This window comes from Gopherus flavomarginatus, chromosome 8, assembly GCF_025201925.1.
Source record: "Gopherus flavomarginatus isolate rGopFla2 chromosome 8, rGopFla2.mat.asm, whole genome shotgun sequence".
Lineage (NCBI taxonomy): Eukaryota > Metazoa > Chordata > Testudines > Testudinidae > Gopherus > Gopherus flavomarginatus.
In genome coordinates this window covers 7,060,481-7,074,822 of record NC_066624.1, presented here as the reverse complement: position 1 = coordinate 7,074,822, position 14,342 = coordinate 7,060,481, and the positions used below count along the sequence as shown (strand labels likewise).

Here is a 14,342-nt window from a genome sequence, read left to right as displayed (position 1 = left end):
TTGTGTCTGTACAGTGCCTCACACAGTGGGGTTCTGGTCCCCTAGGCACTACAATAATATAAATAGGAAGTGTGGAAGAAAGCATGGGATACATAATCAAATCTGTTATGTTCTTTTAACATAGTAAGACCAGTGAAATGCACAGAATCAAATTATGGATCAACCCCCACCCCCTGTAAATAAACCAGTCCCTTGAGACACTGTAACTTGCTGGCTATGTATATGCAGCAAAGAATCCTGTGGCACCTTATAGACTAACAGACATTTTGGAGCATGAGCTTTCGTGGGTGAATACCCACTTCGTCAGATGCATGTCTGACGACGAAGTGGGTATTCACTCACGAAAGCTCATGCTCCAAAATGTCTGTTAGTCTATAAGGTGCCACAGGATTCTTTGCTGCTTTTACAGATCCAGACTAACACGGCTACCCCTCTGATACTTGACACTATGTATACGGTAATCCGACCAGGCATACTTCTAAATGAAGGGTGAGACTAGCTGCTTCTTAATTTCCTCTGTCTCTCCCATGATGCTCCTGCTGCTCCTTCCTATAGAAAGAAGAAATATCCAGGAGCACCACACACAACCACGTGCTGGGTGCGGTGTGAAGCGGCACTTTTTCTCATATCTCAGGCCTTCCCACTAATCAGCAAACACAGCCGCACGGGTTGGCCTGACAGTACCAGATGGGACTGTGCGTTTCCACGGCAAGGAGGCAAGACGAGGGCCAGTCACAGCCATGAAAGGCACTTTCTTGGACAAGACTTGGCCTTCAGAGGGAGGTCGCATGTTGCAATATTCCCAACCAAATGCCTTTGGTGGAATAATTGGGTCATAGCCATAGCTAGAAGGACAGAAGGTAAATGGGCCTGGTGCATAACTCTACTGTGACAGAACCTTGTGTGCCTGTAGTTACTGGGCCTAGTGATTTAAAACTTTACCCTGGAACCTTTTTGAGGCAGGGATTATCTTGCCTTTTGTGTACGTACATTCCCTGGAGCAATGAAGCCCCAGTGTCAGGGTGGGAGTATGTCTACGCTACGAGTGCTGCAGCAACATGTCGACTGAGCTGTGTCGATGGTGGGGGGTTAGAGTGACCTAACTACCCCACACAGAGCATGAAGGTTTTCACGGCATCGAGCAGCGTCACTGTCGTCAACCTAAGTTCTAGGTGCGGACTGGGTCGAAGGTGCCACTCTCATAGACGTGGGTATCATTTTAAGAGGAAAGGGAGGGAGGAATCTCCTCCCGACCTCTAACTTGGCTGGAAAACCCTGTTCTTTCTTCCCTCTCCCTGCCACTCCCAATTTCAGCCCCTCCGTGGAGGGGAGGGCAGAGAGGGATGCAGCAGGGTGGTGGGGAGAAGGTAGCTGTCTGAGTTCATTGCTTAGTGCAGCTTGGCGCTCTTTCCTTGCCTCTGCCACTAGGGGTTGCTCTCTTGGGGAGACCAGAAGCTGATTTCTGGAGCTGCAGCCCCCATCCTGCCTGCCCCGCAACAGGCTCTGTATGCAGAGCAGAAGGGTTGGCAGGCTGACAAGCCCTGGCCCTTGTCCACCTTCATTTCTTTGGAGCTGAGGGGAAGGAGGAATCAGCCAGGGGGCAGCCTTCAGAGGGCACAAGATGGAAGAAGGGGTCCCTGGGGCGGAGAATTGTGGGGAGTGACCAACTGAGGGGAGCGGTGTGGTGATGGACCTAGACTTGCGTGGCTCAGTCTTGGCTGTGGGGAGATGCAGGCTCAGGGATGGGTCTTGGGAGAGGGGAAGATAAGGGTTTTTGCGAGGAGGAAAGGGTATTGGTGGTGGGAGGAAGGGATTTGTGGGATCTGGTAGGAAAGGGAGTGAAGCTAGTATCTGGGGAAACGCCAGTGAGTGAATAATTGAGGAGTGTGAGGTACTGAGACCCGTATTGGTAGCAGGGCATAGGAAGAAGGAGGCATTTGCACTGCAGGGGGATGAGGAGGGTTTGTAGCAGTAGGAAGGTCTGTGTCCCCTGCAACTTTGCTGGGCGCATTACTCCACTGGTCAGAGAAGTGATATGGAGTAATATTGATAAGTAGGAGAAACCCACTGCAATGCATGCTCATGCCACATGTAAAGAAGTTGCCCGCAGAGCATGCTGGGTGAGAACTCTTTAGCTCTGGAATGTTCTGCTCTCCACTTGGTCTGCTGGAGCCCACCGTTGTTAACCTTGCAATGGCGAGAGTCCCTTCTATTTCAGACTAGTGTATCCACATGGGCAGTTATGCCAGCATATTTATAGCTGTTTAATTATCCCTCTGGAGTTCTGCCAGACAGTTTCTCCATGTTGATTAGCCCATCTTCTGCTTTCTCTTTTGCTTCCTGAGATGCGTCTCTCCACCCACTTCAACACCCACAGCAGTTTTTCTATTCTCTTGGCATCACCAACCCTGCTCCAAACTTGCTTGCCATGTGAAAATAAACAAAAAAAACACTCTCTCTGGGGCTGAACCAGATGTAGAGTGAAATTTTTCTACTGAAACCCAACTGCCAATTTTTTAGTTTGAATCCACTTCCAATGAGTTTATAATGAAAACGCAGGCAAACCTTTGATTGTAGAGACTCTGGTGCATACGGTCATACAATCGCAGTCTCAGGTTTAGTGCACAGCCAGCACATAGTGTGTGGATATTTGTTCTTCCTGTGATGTTGACCTTGACTGAAAAATGCAAAGTACTAACTGGAGCAATATCAATTCAGTACACCAGCTGTTTATACCTAGTCTATCTAATATCTCACTCTCTATAATCTTTATTAACCACTGGGTAATAACACTTTTATCATGCTTTCCCATCCAACGCTGTTAAAGCATTACTCCCATGCAAGGTATGTGTAGTAGGTGCTAACATCCCCATTTTACAGACGGGGACACGGAGACCTAGAGAAATGAACTGCCTGACAGTGTCTGAGAATAAACTAACCAATAGTGTCCTACATTTATGCAGGGAGATATTACAGTAGTAACAAAAGAAGGAAACGTGCTGTTAAGTAGTTTAGAAGAGCCTGATGCCAACGAATGTAGTCAGAAACAACACCACGACAGACCTGGAGACTGGGAAACTGTGAATCGGTGAGTGCAACGTGCTACTTGTTTTATTTGGAATGGGAACTCTCAAGATAGTCAGACTAAAATAAGACTTTAAATGTATTAAGCCATGCATGTACTTTCCATGGCAGCCGTGGTCAATACAGAGAAAGATACAATGATACCGTCATGGGTTCTGTTCCTATCTGTACCACTGACTTGCTTTTGCAAGTGATTTAACCTTGCTGTGATTCTGTTTCCCCATCGTAAAATGGGAGGAAGGGGCTTAGCATCCTCCGTGGCAAGTCCCTTAGGCAACATTAATTAGAAAGATAAAATAGAAGCAGTTTTATATCTACCTCGCATGGATATTGTCAGCCTTAATGATGTTTGAGATCTGCATGCGGTCATTTAGATACACATCTAATGAGTTATCATCAGAGTTGGGCTCTGAACTGAAAGCCCAGATTCAAAATGCTACAAAGTAGAGTGGACTCTGGGTCAGAACTTTGCCGTGTGATCCCATCTCCCATAGTCCTGTGTTGCTCAACTCTTTTTTGTCTCGTCCTTTTTCATTCTTGTTCAGGTTACTTGCTCAGTTGCATGAGATGGAAACTGCTTTTGATGGCTTCTGGGAAAAACATCAACTAAAAATGGAGCAGTATTTACAACTGTGGAAGTTTGAGCAAAGTTTTCAAGAGGTATGGGAAGACTGATCCTTCCCCCCACACAAATGGGAATCCTGAAAAGAGATTTCAGGCACTATACTATTGTCCGCACAGCCATGGTTGCTGCCTTCCATTCAGAATAAATGGAAAGAAGCCATTGTAATCAAGTGGCTGGAACAGTGACAGTAGCACCAAAACAATGACAGTAGCACCCAAAACAACAGGCACGTGGCAATGCTGAGTAGAAGCAGAATCCTGTAACCCAAGGGTTTTAAAATGCAGGGGATTGGTAGAACATTTTTGTGTGCGTGCTTGCAAGCACCAGAGGGAGAGAGAGAGAGAGACAAGACAAGCTGAAGTAAGACAGACTGGGAGAGAGCCTGGACAAGCCCAGAACCCAGAAGAAGCCAGAAAGGGGGCTTCTTGGTCCTGTGCTGGCTAAAGAAAACGAGCTGTAAGCAAAGAAAATATCTCCTTTCGGTTTTAGTTCCTCCTGCATTCAGAGAAATAGGGTTTTGTACATCCCTTGTAAATAAACAAGACGGCATCACAGAAAATACCAGACTGGTCAATTCTGTCTCCAAACTGGAACACTCTCAGGGCTCTAAACTTTGCCACTTGAAGCAAAAAGGGATGATAGTGTATAATACCTAGGCCACGCTCCTGAGCGACCTGTGTAGTTAGTGCTATGTTGGCGGGAGTGTTTCTCCCACTGACATAGCTACCGCCTCTCAGGGAGGTGAGTTAATTATGCCAATGGGAGAAGCTCCCCCATCGGTGCTGGAGCATCTTCCCTTGATGCAGCTGTGCTGATTCAGTGTCTTAGGTGTAGACCTGCCATTAGGTAGACTTAACTTATGATTTCCAGGCTTTGGGATGTTTTTTTTTTAAACTCTAATGTTCTTGCAATTTGAAATGTCTCACTTAGCAACCTTAACTATAATGGGATGAGCTTTCAGTCTGAGACTAATTTTTTGCTTATAATTTGTATCCTTTTGCAATTGTCATCTTCTTATTTTTAGCTCCAGAGTGCCATTGCATTTTTAATGGGCCAACAAGCAGAACTGCCTGATACTGGAGATAATGTGGCTCAAGTGAAACAAACGCTCAAAGACTTGGGTAATTTAGATGGAATGGCTCAGGTGAGATAATCTTTCAAATGCTGAGTGTACCAATGAAATACTATAGGCGCTTTCTGAAAGCGCCAGAACTACCTCTCTGAAATGGCCCGACTTTCTTGTAACTCATCAGTAGGTGGCTACAAGCAGGTGTTGATTTCACTAGTCTTTCACCTCTGCGGAACTTCATTCAGAGCACACTGAAAACCCTAGAGCAATGAATTTGGTTCCCCTAGACAAAAATCACTGAACCACCACAAAATCCAGCACAGAGAAGTCTGTCCATAGAGAATACCAGGGGGCTGCAGATCTGGAAGAAGAGTTATTTATTTAATAAATGCCATTATTTGGTAACCCATGTTCCATAGGTGCTCACTTACCAGTGAAGAGGCAAGACAAGTCCCCGGCTTAAAGTGTTGGCCATCTAAGTGAGCAACGTATAGGTGAAGAGTAGGAAATATGACAAAAAGGAGAAGGATGGGAGGGGTGGAGTTTTCTGGGAGTCTTGCCGACTGCATGCTTTTTGTATAGTGATATATAATGTGTGTGATAGGCATGCATGGCTACATACATATATGTAGGGTGGGATTTTCAAAGGCGTGTAAGAGAAGTGGGTACCTAACTCTCGGTTAATACGACTATGTGGAAAGGCCTTGGGCTTGTGGGCTGTTTGAAAGAAGGGATGTTCTTAAGCTGAAGCTTGAAGGAATAAAATGAGTCGTGGTAGACAGGGAATGTTGGGGAAGGGGTCCCTGGGTAGAGCCCACATGGGAGATGGCAGAACAGTCTCATTGGCATAGCTGCCAAGCTTGACGAAGAACAGGGTGGTTAATTCTTCTTCCCACATTATCGTCTGGAGAACAAGCCAAAGCTGGCCGTTAACCGCTTTTGAAGGCAATATTTCTGGAAATGATGGAACCAATGTCTTAGGCAGCTCTGGCCATCCACTCATAGGCCAGCCAGGTTGTGGTGGTGATTGTTGCTTTTCCTTTCCAATGGTACCAACACATTAAAAGCAGCCCATCCCCAGTTGCGGATACCCTGTTTTCAGAGGTAGATGCTGCATGCTGAACCTCTTTTACCCATTTCAATTGGTATGGATTTGGTAGGTGATATCAGATTAAATTGTTAGGTACAAGTTATTACTGAGAAATGTTTCCATGTTTCATCTTGATCGCATGATCCAAACAAGTGTGTAATCCTCTCTGTTGCTTTGTCTTTATGAAAGGACTTGGTAGGGAAAGCCCAGGTGGTGATGTTACATGGGCACCAGCTAGCAGCAAATCATCATTATGCACTCAGCTTAATCTGCCAGCAATGCAATGAGCTGCGGCACCATTCTGACGTCCTGTCGGAGGAGATCAAGAGGAAGCACGTACGACTCCGGATGACCTTAGATCTGCACACCCGCCTGCAGCAGGTAACAGTCAGAACTATGATGCACTGAGATGTGGCTGTTTAACCTCTCTGTGTGGATCTCCTGCAGACTGGACATCCTGGCTGCAAGTATCCTGCTTGCAATGCACATCTTGCAGTGATGATATTCTGCTTCTATAGCTCTCACTGGAACAGGTCCCAGGTTCATGCCCTGTGGTACGCCCAAGTGGGTCTGGTTGTACTTGAGTCTCCTCTGTGGCAGCCCCCTCTAATCATTCCCCATGTGATCTCCACATGTGGTGCTTAGTGTTGTTTCTGATGGTCCATGTCGCGCTGTCTGGAGTGGCTCACGAGTGAGAATACCAACCTCAGGGAAGACTGTTAGGAAGCAAGGTACAAACCCCCAAGTGGTTGTGAGTTCATCAACCCAGTAACAGTGTAAATTCCTCAGGCACTGCACGGCTTTAACACGGAGTCACAGACTGTTCCCTTGTGCCTTCCAATCTATCTTGTCTCCCAGGCAAGCTTGACTCTGTGATAAGCGGTCATTTTAGGCCTAAACCAGAAGATATTCTGGTTACCCATAGTTCCAAAGGACAGTCACTCACACCAGAGCCAATGCTTGTAGCCAATCTTCTAGTAAAGTAGGGATATATTAATTGAAGGAAGGAAATGAGAATTATTTACAAGGTTAAAGCAGGTAAGCGTGCACACAAATGAGTTAACCGGGTTTCCACAGGAAATAGCAACTGCTAAAGTAAGCAGACTCTGTATATCCTTTAGGGCTAACCCAAGCTAAACAGTTGGGGACTCCTTGCTTATGCATAGAAATCCTTTCTTCTCAGAGTTCAAGCAGCAAAGGAATTTTTATTCCCTTCCCCTAGCGTTCAAGCTGTGATGGGATGAGGCCTTGGACACCTGTCCTCTTCAGAGATGTGGGGGAAGCAAACTATTAAGTCTTTGTTTCACAATGGCCCACTGGATTGAGTAGTCCCTCCTGATGGGCAGGAGATAACACCTCTTGTGATAAACTCGGATTTCACACTGGGTAATGCTTCTCCCCTGACTCTGGGGGTTTACGGTCTTAGCAAACATTTTTATAGTTACAGAGCAAACATTTCAACATTACCTTATAACATGGGATACAGAGATTTTAAGTAGGATTAATACATGCAGCATCCTACACTCATGCCATAAATTCTGAACTTTCTTATAACACTAATATCTGTTTTAACTATACTAGACCACAGGTAAGCCAGACTGGTTTCCAGCTCTGCATTTTTCAGTGTTCAGTGAGTCCTGGGGCCTTGGCATGAGCTGGCACCTGGTCTGCCAGCATCACAGTCTATTTACCTGTAGAGCAAACTATTAATCTAGTTGTAGTCAGAGGAGAGGAAACTGGTGATCTCATGTTTTTGCACATCCATCACCCAGAATCCAGAGAGCCAAAACAGTTATAGTGCTTCACAGGAATTGCTAGATTTCCACATCACAAATACTTCAAAGTCCCACTTCTCCTTCTTCAAACACCTGCTCAAACAGAATGGCCCTGAAGTGCGTAAACACCAAGAAACCTGGGCCTTTCCCCCACCAAAATGGGGGAATTCACGTTAACTCCCACTAACTACCTTAAGCCTTTTTCCTCCTACAATCCTACAATAGTCTGCAAACATTTGCATTTTCAATAGAGCGGACCCCAAAGGCGGTAAACTTGATTCAATAAGGTTTAATGTCATTCCATAAGGTTTGTCCAGGATATTGTTATATCCGTCACAGCGGCCTTCCTTGATACTGTTTCTTTGTGATCGGCCAACAGTAGCTAGAGTCCCAGGGCTCACACAGTCCTCCCAGACTCCAGGAACAAAAGGTGGGCGCACACCCTCAGTTAAATGGGCAGACACAGTCCTCAGCCTACAAATATCCCCTCACTCGTACCCAGATTGAAATGCAGCTAGCTGGGCCTCATCCGTGCCACCATCAATACCAAATTCTGAGTGGGGCACTTGACAGCATTTGCAGGATCAAATGAGAGAGAGCGAGAGAGAGACAGAATTGGGTTTGTATTTATTTTCTGCATATTGAAAAAAATGTAACCTTTGCTTCCTCTCTAACCATTGCAATGGCTTCAAAGTCGTGTTGAAAAAGAAGGAGACAAGATACAATTCAGTGGAACCACCACTTAAGTGCGCCTTGGGACAGCAGTTGCCCCCCTGTGAAATAAGAATGGTGCCAAAAGTCATCCCATTTATTCTTGCGAGGGTCTGTGGCCGTAAAATTGAGTCAGTTCCAGTGGCCAGTACCAGAGAAGCAAAGTTCATGTGACATAAGTCTTGTTGGTACTCATGCTTGTATTAGTGATGCAACCTGACATGTTAGCTTTCCTCTTTGAGGCTTTGACCCACTGCAATAGAGGGAACACCTGATGAAATACCCCAGCTCATTCGTGCGCGCGCTCTCTCTCTCTCTCTCTCTCTCTCAGTAATTTGAGGAGAAGCAGCATAATTGATTATAAAATAAGATGATGGTTTGGTGGGTAAATAAAACTTCCGTTTGCTTGCATGCAAATGGAGTCCTGTAGCTACAATGCTCGTTAATATCTTAATTAGCATTGAAGTTTCAGAGATAATCATGGCAATTAGGCTAGAAGACACAACTGAAATAAACTTGAGTCGGTGAAGAGGCAAACTTGTGACCGTCCAATCCTGACTCAATATCTGCCATGTTTTTCATCAAGGGAACCTGTGTTTTCTCCATCCACTCCACTTCAGTATAGCACTAATGTGACTGGGCACAGGATTATATAGGAATATAGGCATTGCCAGATCAGACCAGTGGCCCATCTAGTCCAGTATCTTCTCTGAGACAGCAGCCAGTACTAGATTCTTCAGAGAAAGGGACATGAAGTGGGCCACTGTGGAATAACTTGCCCAAAACAAAAGTTTCTAGCTAATCCCTCAATTAGAGGTTGGCTTCTGCTATTGTTTTCTAAGTGCTTATTAAAGTAATTCTGGACTATCTCATTGACTATATAGAAGTCTGATCCTTTTAAAAACCCTATTCTGTTCTCGGTCATTGCAATATCACGTTGTGGCAATGAATTCCACAGTTTAATTATGGTAATTGAGTGGCATGCTTATAACTTTCAGATGTTATTTATATAATATTATAGGTATAAAACTGTAAACTACTGGTTAAGTACCCGGTTATAAAAATATGGACACAATTATGTCAGCTATTCATCACAACTCAAACTCTGTCGAGCCCAAGTAGTCAGTCACTAAACACATTAGTGGCTGATCTTGTTCATTTTGCCACGTTTCCTTTCAGAGTAAGATAAATAATATGGGAGGAGTTGTGTACCAAATTCTACTTTTATGTCAGTAGCATACCAGTGATTTTGCACCAGTGTAGCTGAGAGCAGAATTTGGCTAGCAATGTTAGCCATTCTCCAGAAATTTAAGGCCCTACTTCCCTATTATCAGAATGCAAGAAAGTTGACTGAACTTCTCATAAAGCTAATTAGCTTTCTGGTTTTCTCCAAATTGAAAAACAGAATTAAGTGAATGCTAAATTCATCGGTGATAAATATTTTTCATTTATACGTTGGTTAACTGGTGGTTTCAGTTCACTGATCTGTTTACTGCTCATTTGTGTTACACTTTTATCAGGCCCTCGAGTGCTGTGATGAAGGGGCTAATCTTCTAGCTAATCAGCCAGTGGATAAATGCCAGTCTAAAGAAGGTGCTCAGAAAGCTCTTCAGGATATAGACAAATTTCTTGACAGTTCTTTGCCGTACTTAAGCTATGATCCCCAAGTCCTGTGCTGTGACTTTGAATCTGTTTTAACACCTGAAATAAAGGTAAGATACCAAACTGTCCTCTTTTAAAAAAAATAATAATACAATTACAACACAGTTGCAATATCACCAGCCTTTGTATTGTCTCTGTTATAGTGACAGATAATAATAGTAATTGGCTTACTGTTGTCTTATTTGCTCTCCGCAGGGCCAGATACAGGCAGTCTGGATCAAACTTGAAAACGTTCGAAGTATGTTTGAGAATCAGCAGACTTGCTTCAAAAAGCTTGTGGATAAACAAGTGCGGCCTGTTCAGTTAGTAGCCCCTCGACCAGAAAACCCACCAAGATCGAAATCTCCTTTATTCTCTCCCAAACACGGTAAAGGTTTCTGTCATCTTAAAACGTTCAGCTTTGTTAATTTTGCTCTGAGCTGTGAAAGGCTAAGTCTAAGTGTAGTTTTGAGAAGTAAACTAGAATTTATGGGCTGATGTAAAATTACTATATTGGTGTTAAATGCTTAGGAGATTACCACCTCTCAAGTTTTGGGCTTGAGTCTCCGATTAATGGATAAGCAGCGTATTATTTAGAAGTCTCCCATGTGGTGCATAGATGGGACAAAGATCCCTGTCATATTTAAGTTTACATTGGCCTCTGCTACTGTATGGAATGTTTTAGCTTCAGAAGCACAAGATAGTTATAAGTAGAGCTGTGAGTTATTGAAAATTCTTGAGCTCTTTGAAGTTTGGGGGCCTTCAAGTTTCTTACAGTTTTTATTTCAGTTGTGGAAAAGGTTGCATGAGAATGGGTGCAATATTTTCTCCACTGTCTGTGTAGACAAGCTGTTAAGGTATTATTTCCATTTTGAACTTTAGCGTCCAGAAAGTGGGAACTTGCGTGTACCCTTCTAAGCTTAATTTCTAGCTTAGATCTGATAATGCTGCCACCAACCAAAAATGTAGTGTTTTGGTACACTTTCTGTCCCCCAAAAACCTTCCCTGGGGAACCCAAGACCCAAATCCCTTGGGTCTTAAAACAGAGAGAAATAAACCATTCCCCCTCCATCCCCCTCCCAGACTTTCCCTGAGAGATACACTGATCCAAACTCCTTTGATCCTAAATCAGAGAGGAATTAACCTTTCCCCCCCTCTCACTCCCCCCACCACTCCCTGGTGAGTTCAGACCCAATCCCCTTGAGTTTTACACAAGGAAAAAATCAATCAGGTTCTTAAAAAGAAAGCTTTTAATTAACGGAAGAAAAAATAAAAAAACTATCTCTGTAAAACCAAGATGGAAAACGTTTACAGGGTCTTCAGCTTATATAAACTAGAGGGAATCCCTCCCCCCAGCCTAAGATACAAGTACAGCAAACAGAGGAAAAACTATCCTTCCAGCAAAATACACATTTGCAAATAAAGAAAACAAACATAAAGACTAATCCGCCTTCTGTCTAGTACTTACTATTTTGAACATGAGAGACTGTTTCAGAAAGATTGGAGAAAGATCTGGTTGCACGTCTGGCCCCTCTGAGATCCAAGAGAGAACACACGAACAAAACAAACAGCACAAAGACTTCCCTCCACCAAGATTTGAAAGTATCTTGTCCCCCAATTGGTCCTTTGGTCAGGTGTCAGCCAGGTTCACTGAGCTTGTTAACCCTTTACAGGTAAAAGAGACATTAACCCTTAACTATCTGTTTATGACACAAGCCAATGCAGTTTTTCTACATTCATTTTTTGAGGCTCAAGCTGGTTTGGCTGGGATTGGTTGCATGGTATTTACCCCGAAAGACGCAGCGCACACTTCTCCCGCATTGTCCCACCAGACAGCCTGCCATGCTAAATTCTAAGTGAAAGTAGGGTTACATGGGAAAAGGACAAGAACCTATTAAAACATATGAGCATATTTATTTTCTATATCAAGAAGTCCTCAGTTAGCAATCTCATCCATATACGTAGAACCGCAGCTGACACAGATTTTGGCTGACATTTTGCAGGAGCCTAAGGAAATTAGTCACTCAGATCCCACTGAAATTGAAGGGTAGTTGGGCACTTAACTTCCTTATTAGACTCACTTAAAAACTCCTCTCTTAAGCTCTTATTATGAAATAACAAATGTTCCAAAAACTAAACTAAAAAGCCAATTCCTGGGAAATAAAGGTCCATGGATGTTCTCCCCAGAACAGTATTTGGCCCAATGTTTATTTAAATGATGAAATCAAACTTTTTTCTTTAATAAGTATTTATATACCAGTATAAACAAGTTGTCCAAGGTAATGTTCAGTGGTTTGACTATGTAAGGAAATTAATTTATGATCTACATGAGGATCATTTTTCTTAGCATATGCACAACGTACCTCAGGATTCATCACCAAATTTGGTCCACTGGTTGGATCATTAGCTTCCCCGGCCCAGGCCAGTTAGTGACGGGGAGTGCAACGTGAACGCTGATCCATGAGAGGTATTAGGTATGTTATGGCAGTGCCTTAGAGCCCTCATCTGAGATCAGAACCCTGTTGGGCTAGGCTCTATACATGCACATGTTAAGAAATACTCCCCGCTCTGGAGAGTTTATACAGTAAATAAACAAGGTGGGCAAAGATGGGAGAGGAAACACGGTAAGAGAGAGGTGAAGTGACATGCCCAAGGTCACACACACGTCAGCTTTGAGAAAAGCCTCAAGTCTCCTGACCCCTATCCAGTCCCTGTTCAAGCATTTCCTCTGAAGCATTACTCATCACGGTATTGTCATGGCTTTTTAAAATCAAAACATTCTGGCTATTGTGTAATGTTTTGTCGCTGGCATTTCAGAAACAGAAAAGTGATAAAGAGAGAACTTTGCCTTAAAGATTAGGGCAAGTTGTGTGACCTGTTGCTATCTGTGATGTTTTAGGCTCATCCACACCAGTAAGGGGTTCTGTCACCACCTGTCCGGTAACCTTGGGTACTTTAATGCTATTCTGCTATGATTCCCAGCCCTGATATCAGGAGCCAGCCCATAACCATAAAGCTCTCATCCTGGTTTCCACCAGCCTCCTTAGTCCTGGCAGGGTGACCCCAACGACCCTTTCAGTTCCAAGACTCCCCAAATCCATCATCCTGAGTTCCTAATGACCAGACACGTAGACTTTTCCTCTCTGGTTGGTCACCCATGAAGGTGTGAAACCAGTCTGCTTGCTTTGGCACACAGACTCCACACAGTTTGCACACCAGGGACTTGCTTGGGTAAAAATAAACAAGAAGTTTATTTAATAGAAAAAAAATCACAGGTTCGAAGATGAAGTAGCAAGGGAAGCAAACACATACAAGCTACACGGACCATAAACATAAAGATGCATCTTTAGGATGTACCCTTTCAAATGGGAGAAAAATCCCTTTTCTATTGACTTTGAACTGTTTTTCAGCAAACTCCCTAAATGTAGGGGGATCCAGGGTTCACAGACAGCTTCCCACTTCGATGTTGTCCGTCAGTTTCTGAATAGGTTTCACTTCCAACCCCTTCCCCTTTAAAAAGGATTTTCAGGGTTTTTTTTCCCTTCAGTCACTGTGTATGGTAACACCCATTGTTTCATGTTTTTTTTTATATATATCTTCCTACTGTATTCTCCACTGCACGCATCCATACACACGATAGCGAGAGTGATCAGTTGGGGTGAGCTATTACCAACAGGAGCCGAAAAAAGGCTCTTTGTAGTGGTAATCAAGATGCCCCATTTCTAGCAATTAATAAGAAGGTGTGAGGAACCATAGGGAGGAAAAATAAACATGGGGAAATAGTTTTACTTTGTATATGACCCATCGGTTCCTCACACCTACTGTATTTTCCACTGCGTGCATCCGATGAAGTGGGCTGTAGCCCACGAAAGCGCATGCTGAAATAAATATGTTAGTCTCTAAGGTGCCACAAGTTCTCCTGTTCTTTTTGCGGATACAGACTAATGTGGCTGCTACTCTGAAACCAGTAATTTCTCTTTCATTTTAAAAAACATGAGTGTAAATACGCAAGCTCGATTGTTGGAGAATGATTTCCCCCCATAAATTCAGTAGAAGGGACCAAGTGTTTAAAATACTATTCTTGCACCTTCATTGCCCCATTTTTAAATTGCAACACAATATTACCATTGGAGAATATTTTTTCTTCCAGTGACTTGCGACAGAACATCTGTGTTCAGTCAGTGTCGTTTGCTTTTAAATATCGTCACTGATCTTCTACTTCAATGGGAGTCTCAACAGTGAGACAGGTCCTTTGGTCAACCATACTTATGAATGGCTCTATTCTTAACTTCTTTGATGCTTCAAATGTGCATTCTCCACCTTCTCTCCAGCAGTCACCCTTTGCGG

At 43.7% G+C, this 14,342-nt stretch overlaps 1 protein-coding gene across 3 annotated transcripts in view; it reads left to right on the top strand.

Moving 5' to 3' along the window:
• MCF2 (MCF.2 cell line derived transforming sequence) overlaps positions 1-14,342 on the top strand; it is an 89,896-nt gene that overhangs the window by 44,390 nt on the left and 31,164 nt on the right. For all 3 annotated transcript variants that reach the window (XM_050964849.1, XM_050964846.1, XM_050964850.1), the window contains 6 exons: positions 2,964-3,088; positions 3,630-3,744; positions 4,734-4,853; positions 6,058-6,249; positions 9,875-10,066; positions 10,212-10,383. In XM_050964849.1, coding sequence (XP_050820806.1) covers positions 2,964-3,088; positions 3,630-3,744; positions 4,734-4,853; positions 6,058-6,249; positions 9,875-10,066; positions 10,212-10,383 — 916 coding nt within the window. The remainder of the gene's footprint in view (positions 1-2,963; positions 3,089-3,629; positions 3,745-4,733; positions 4,854-6,057; positions 6,250-9,874; positions 10,067-10,211; positions 10,384-14,342) is intronic.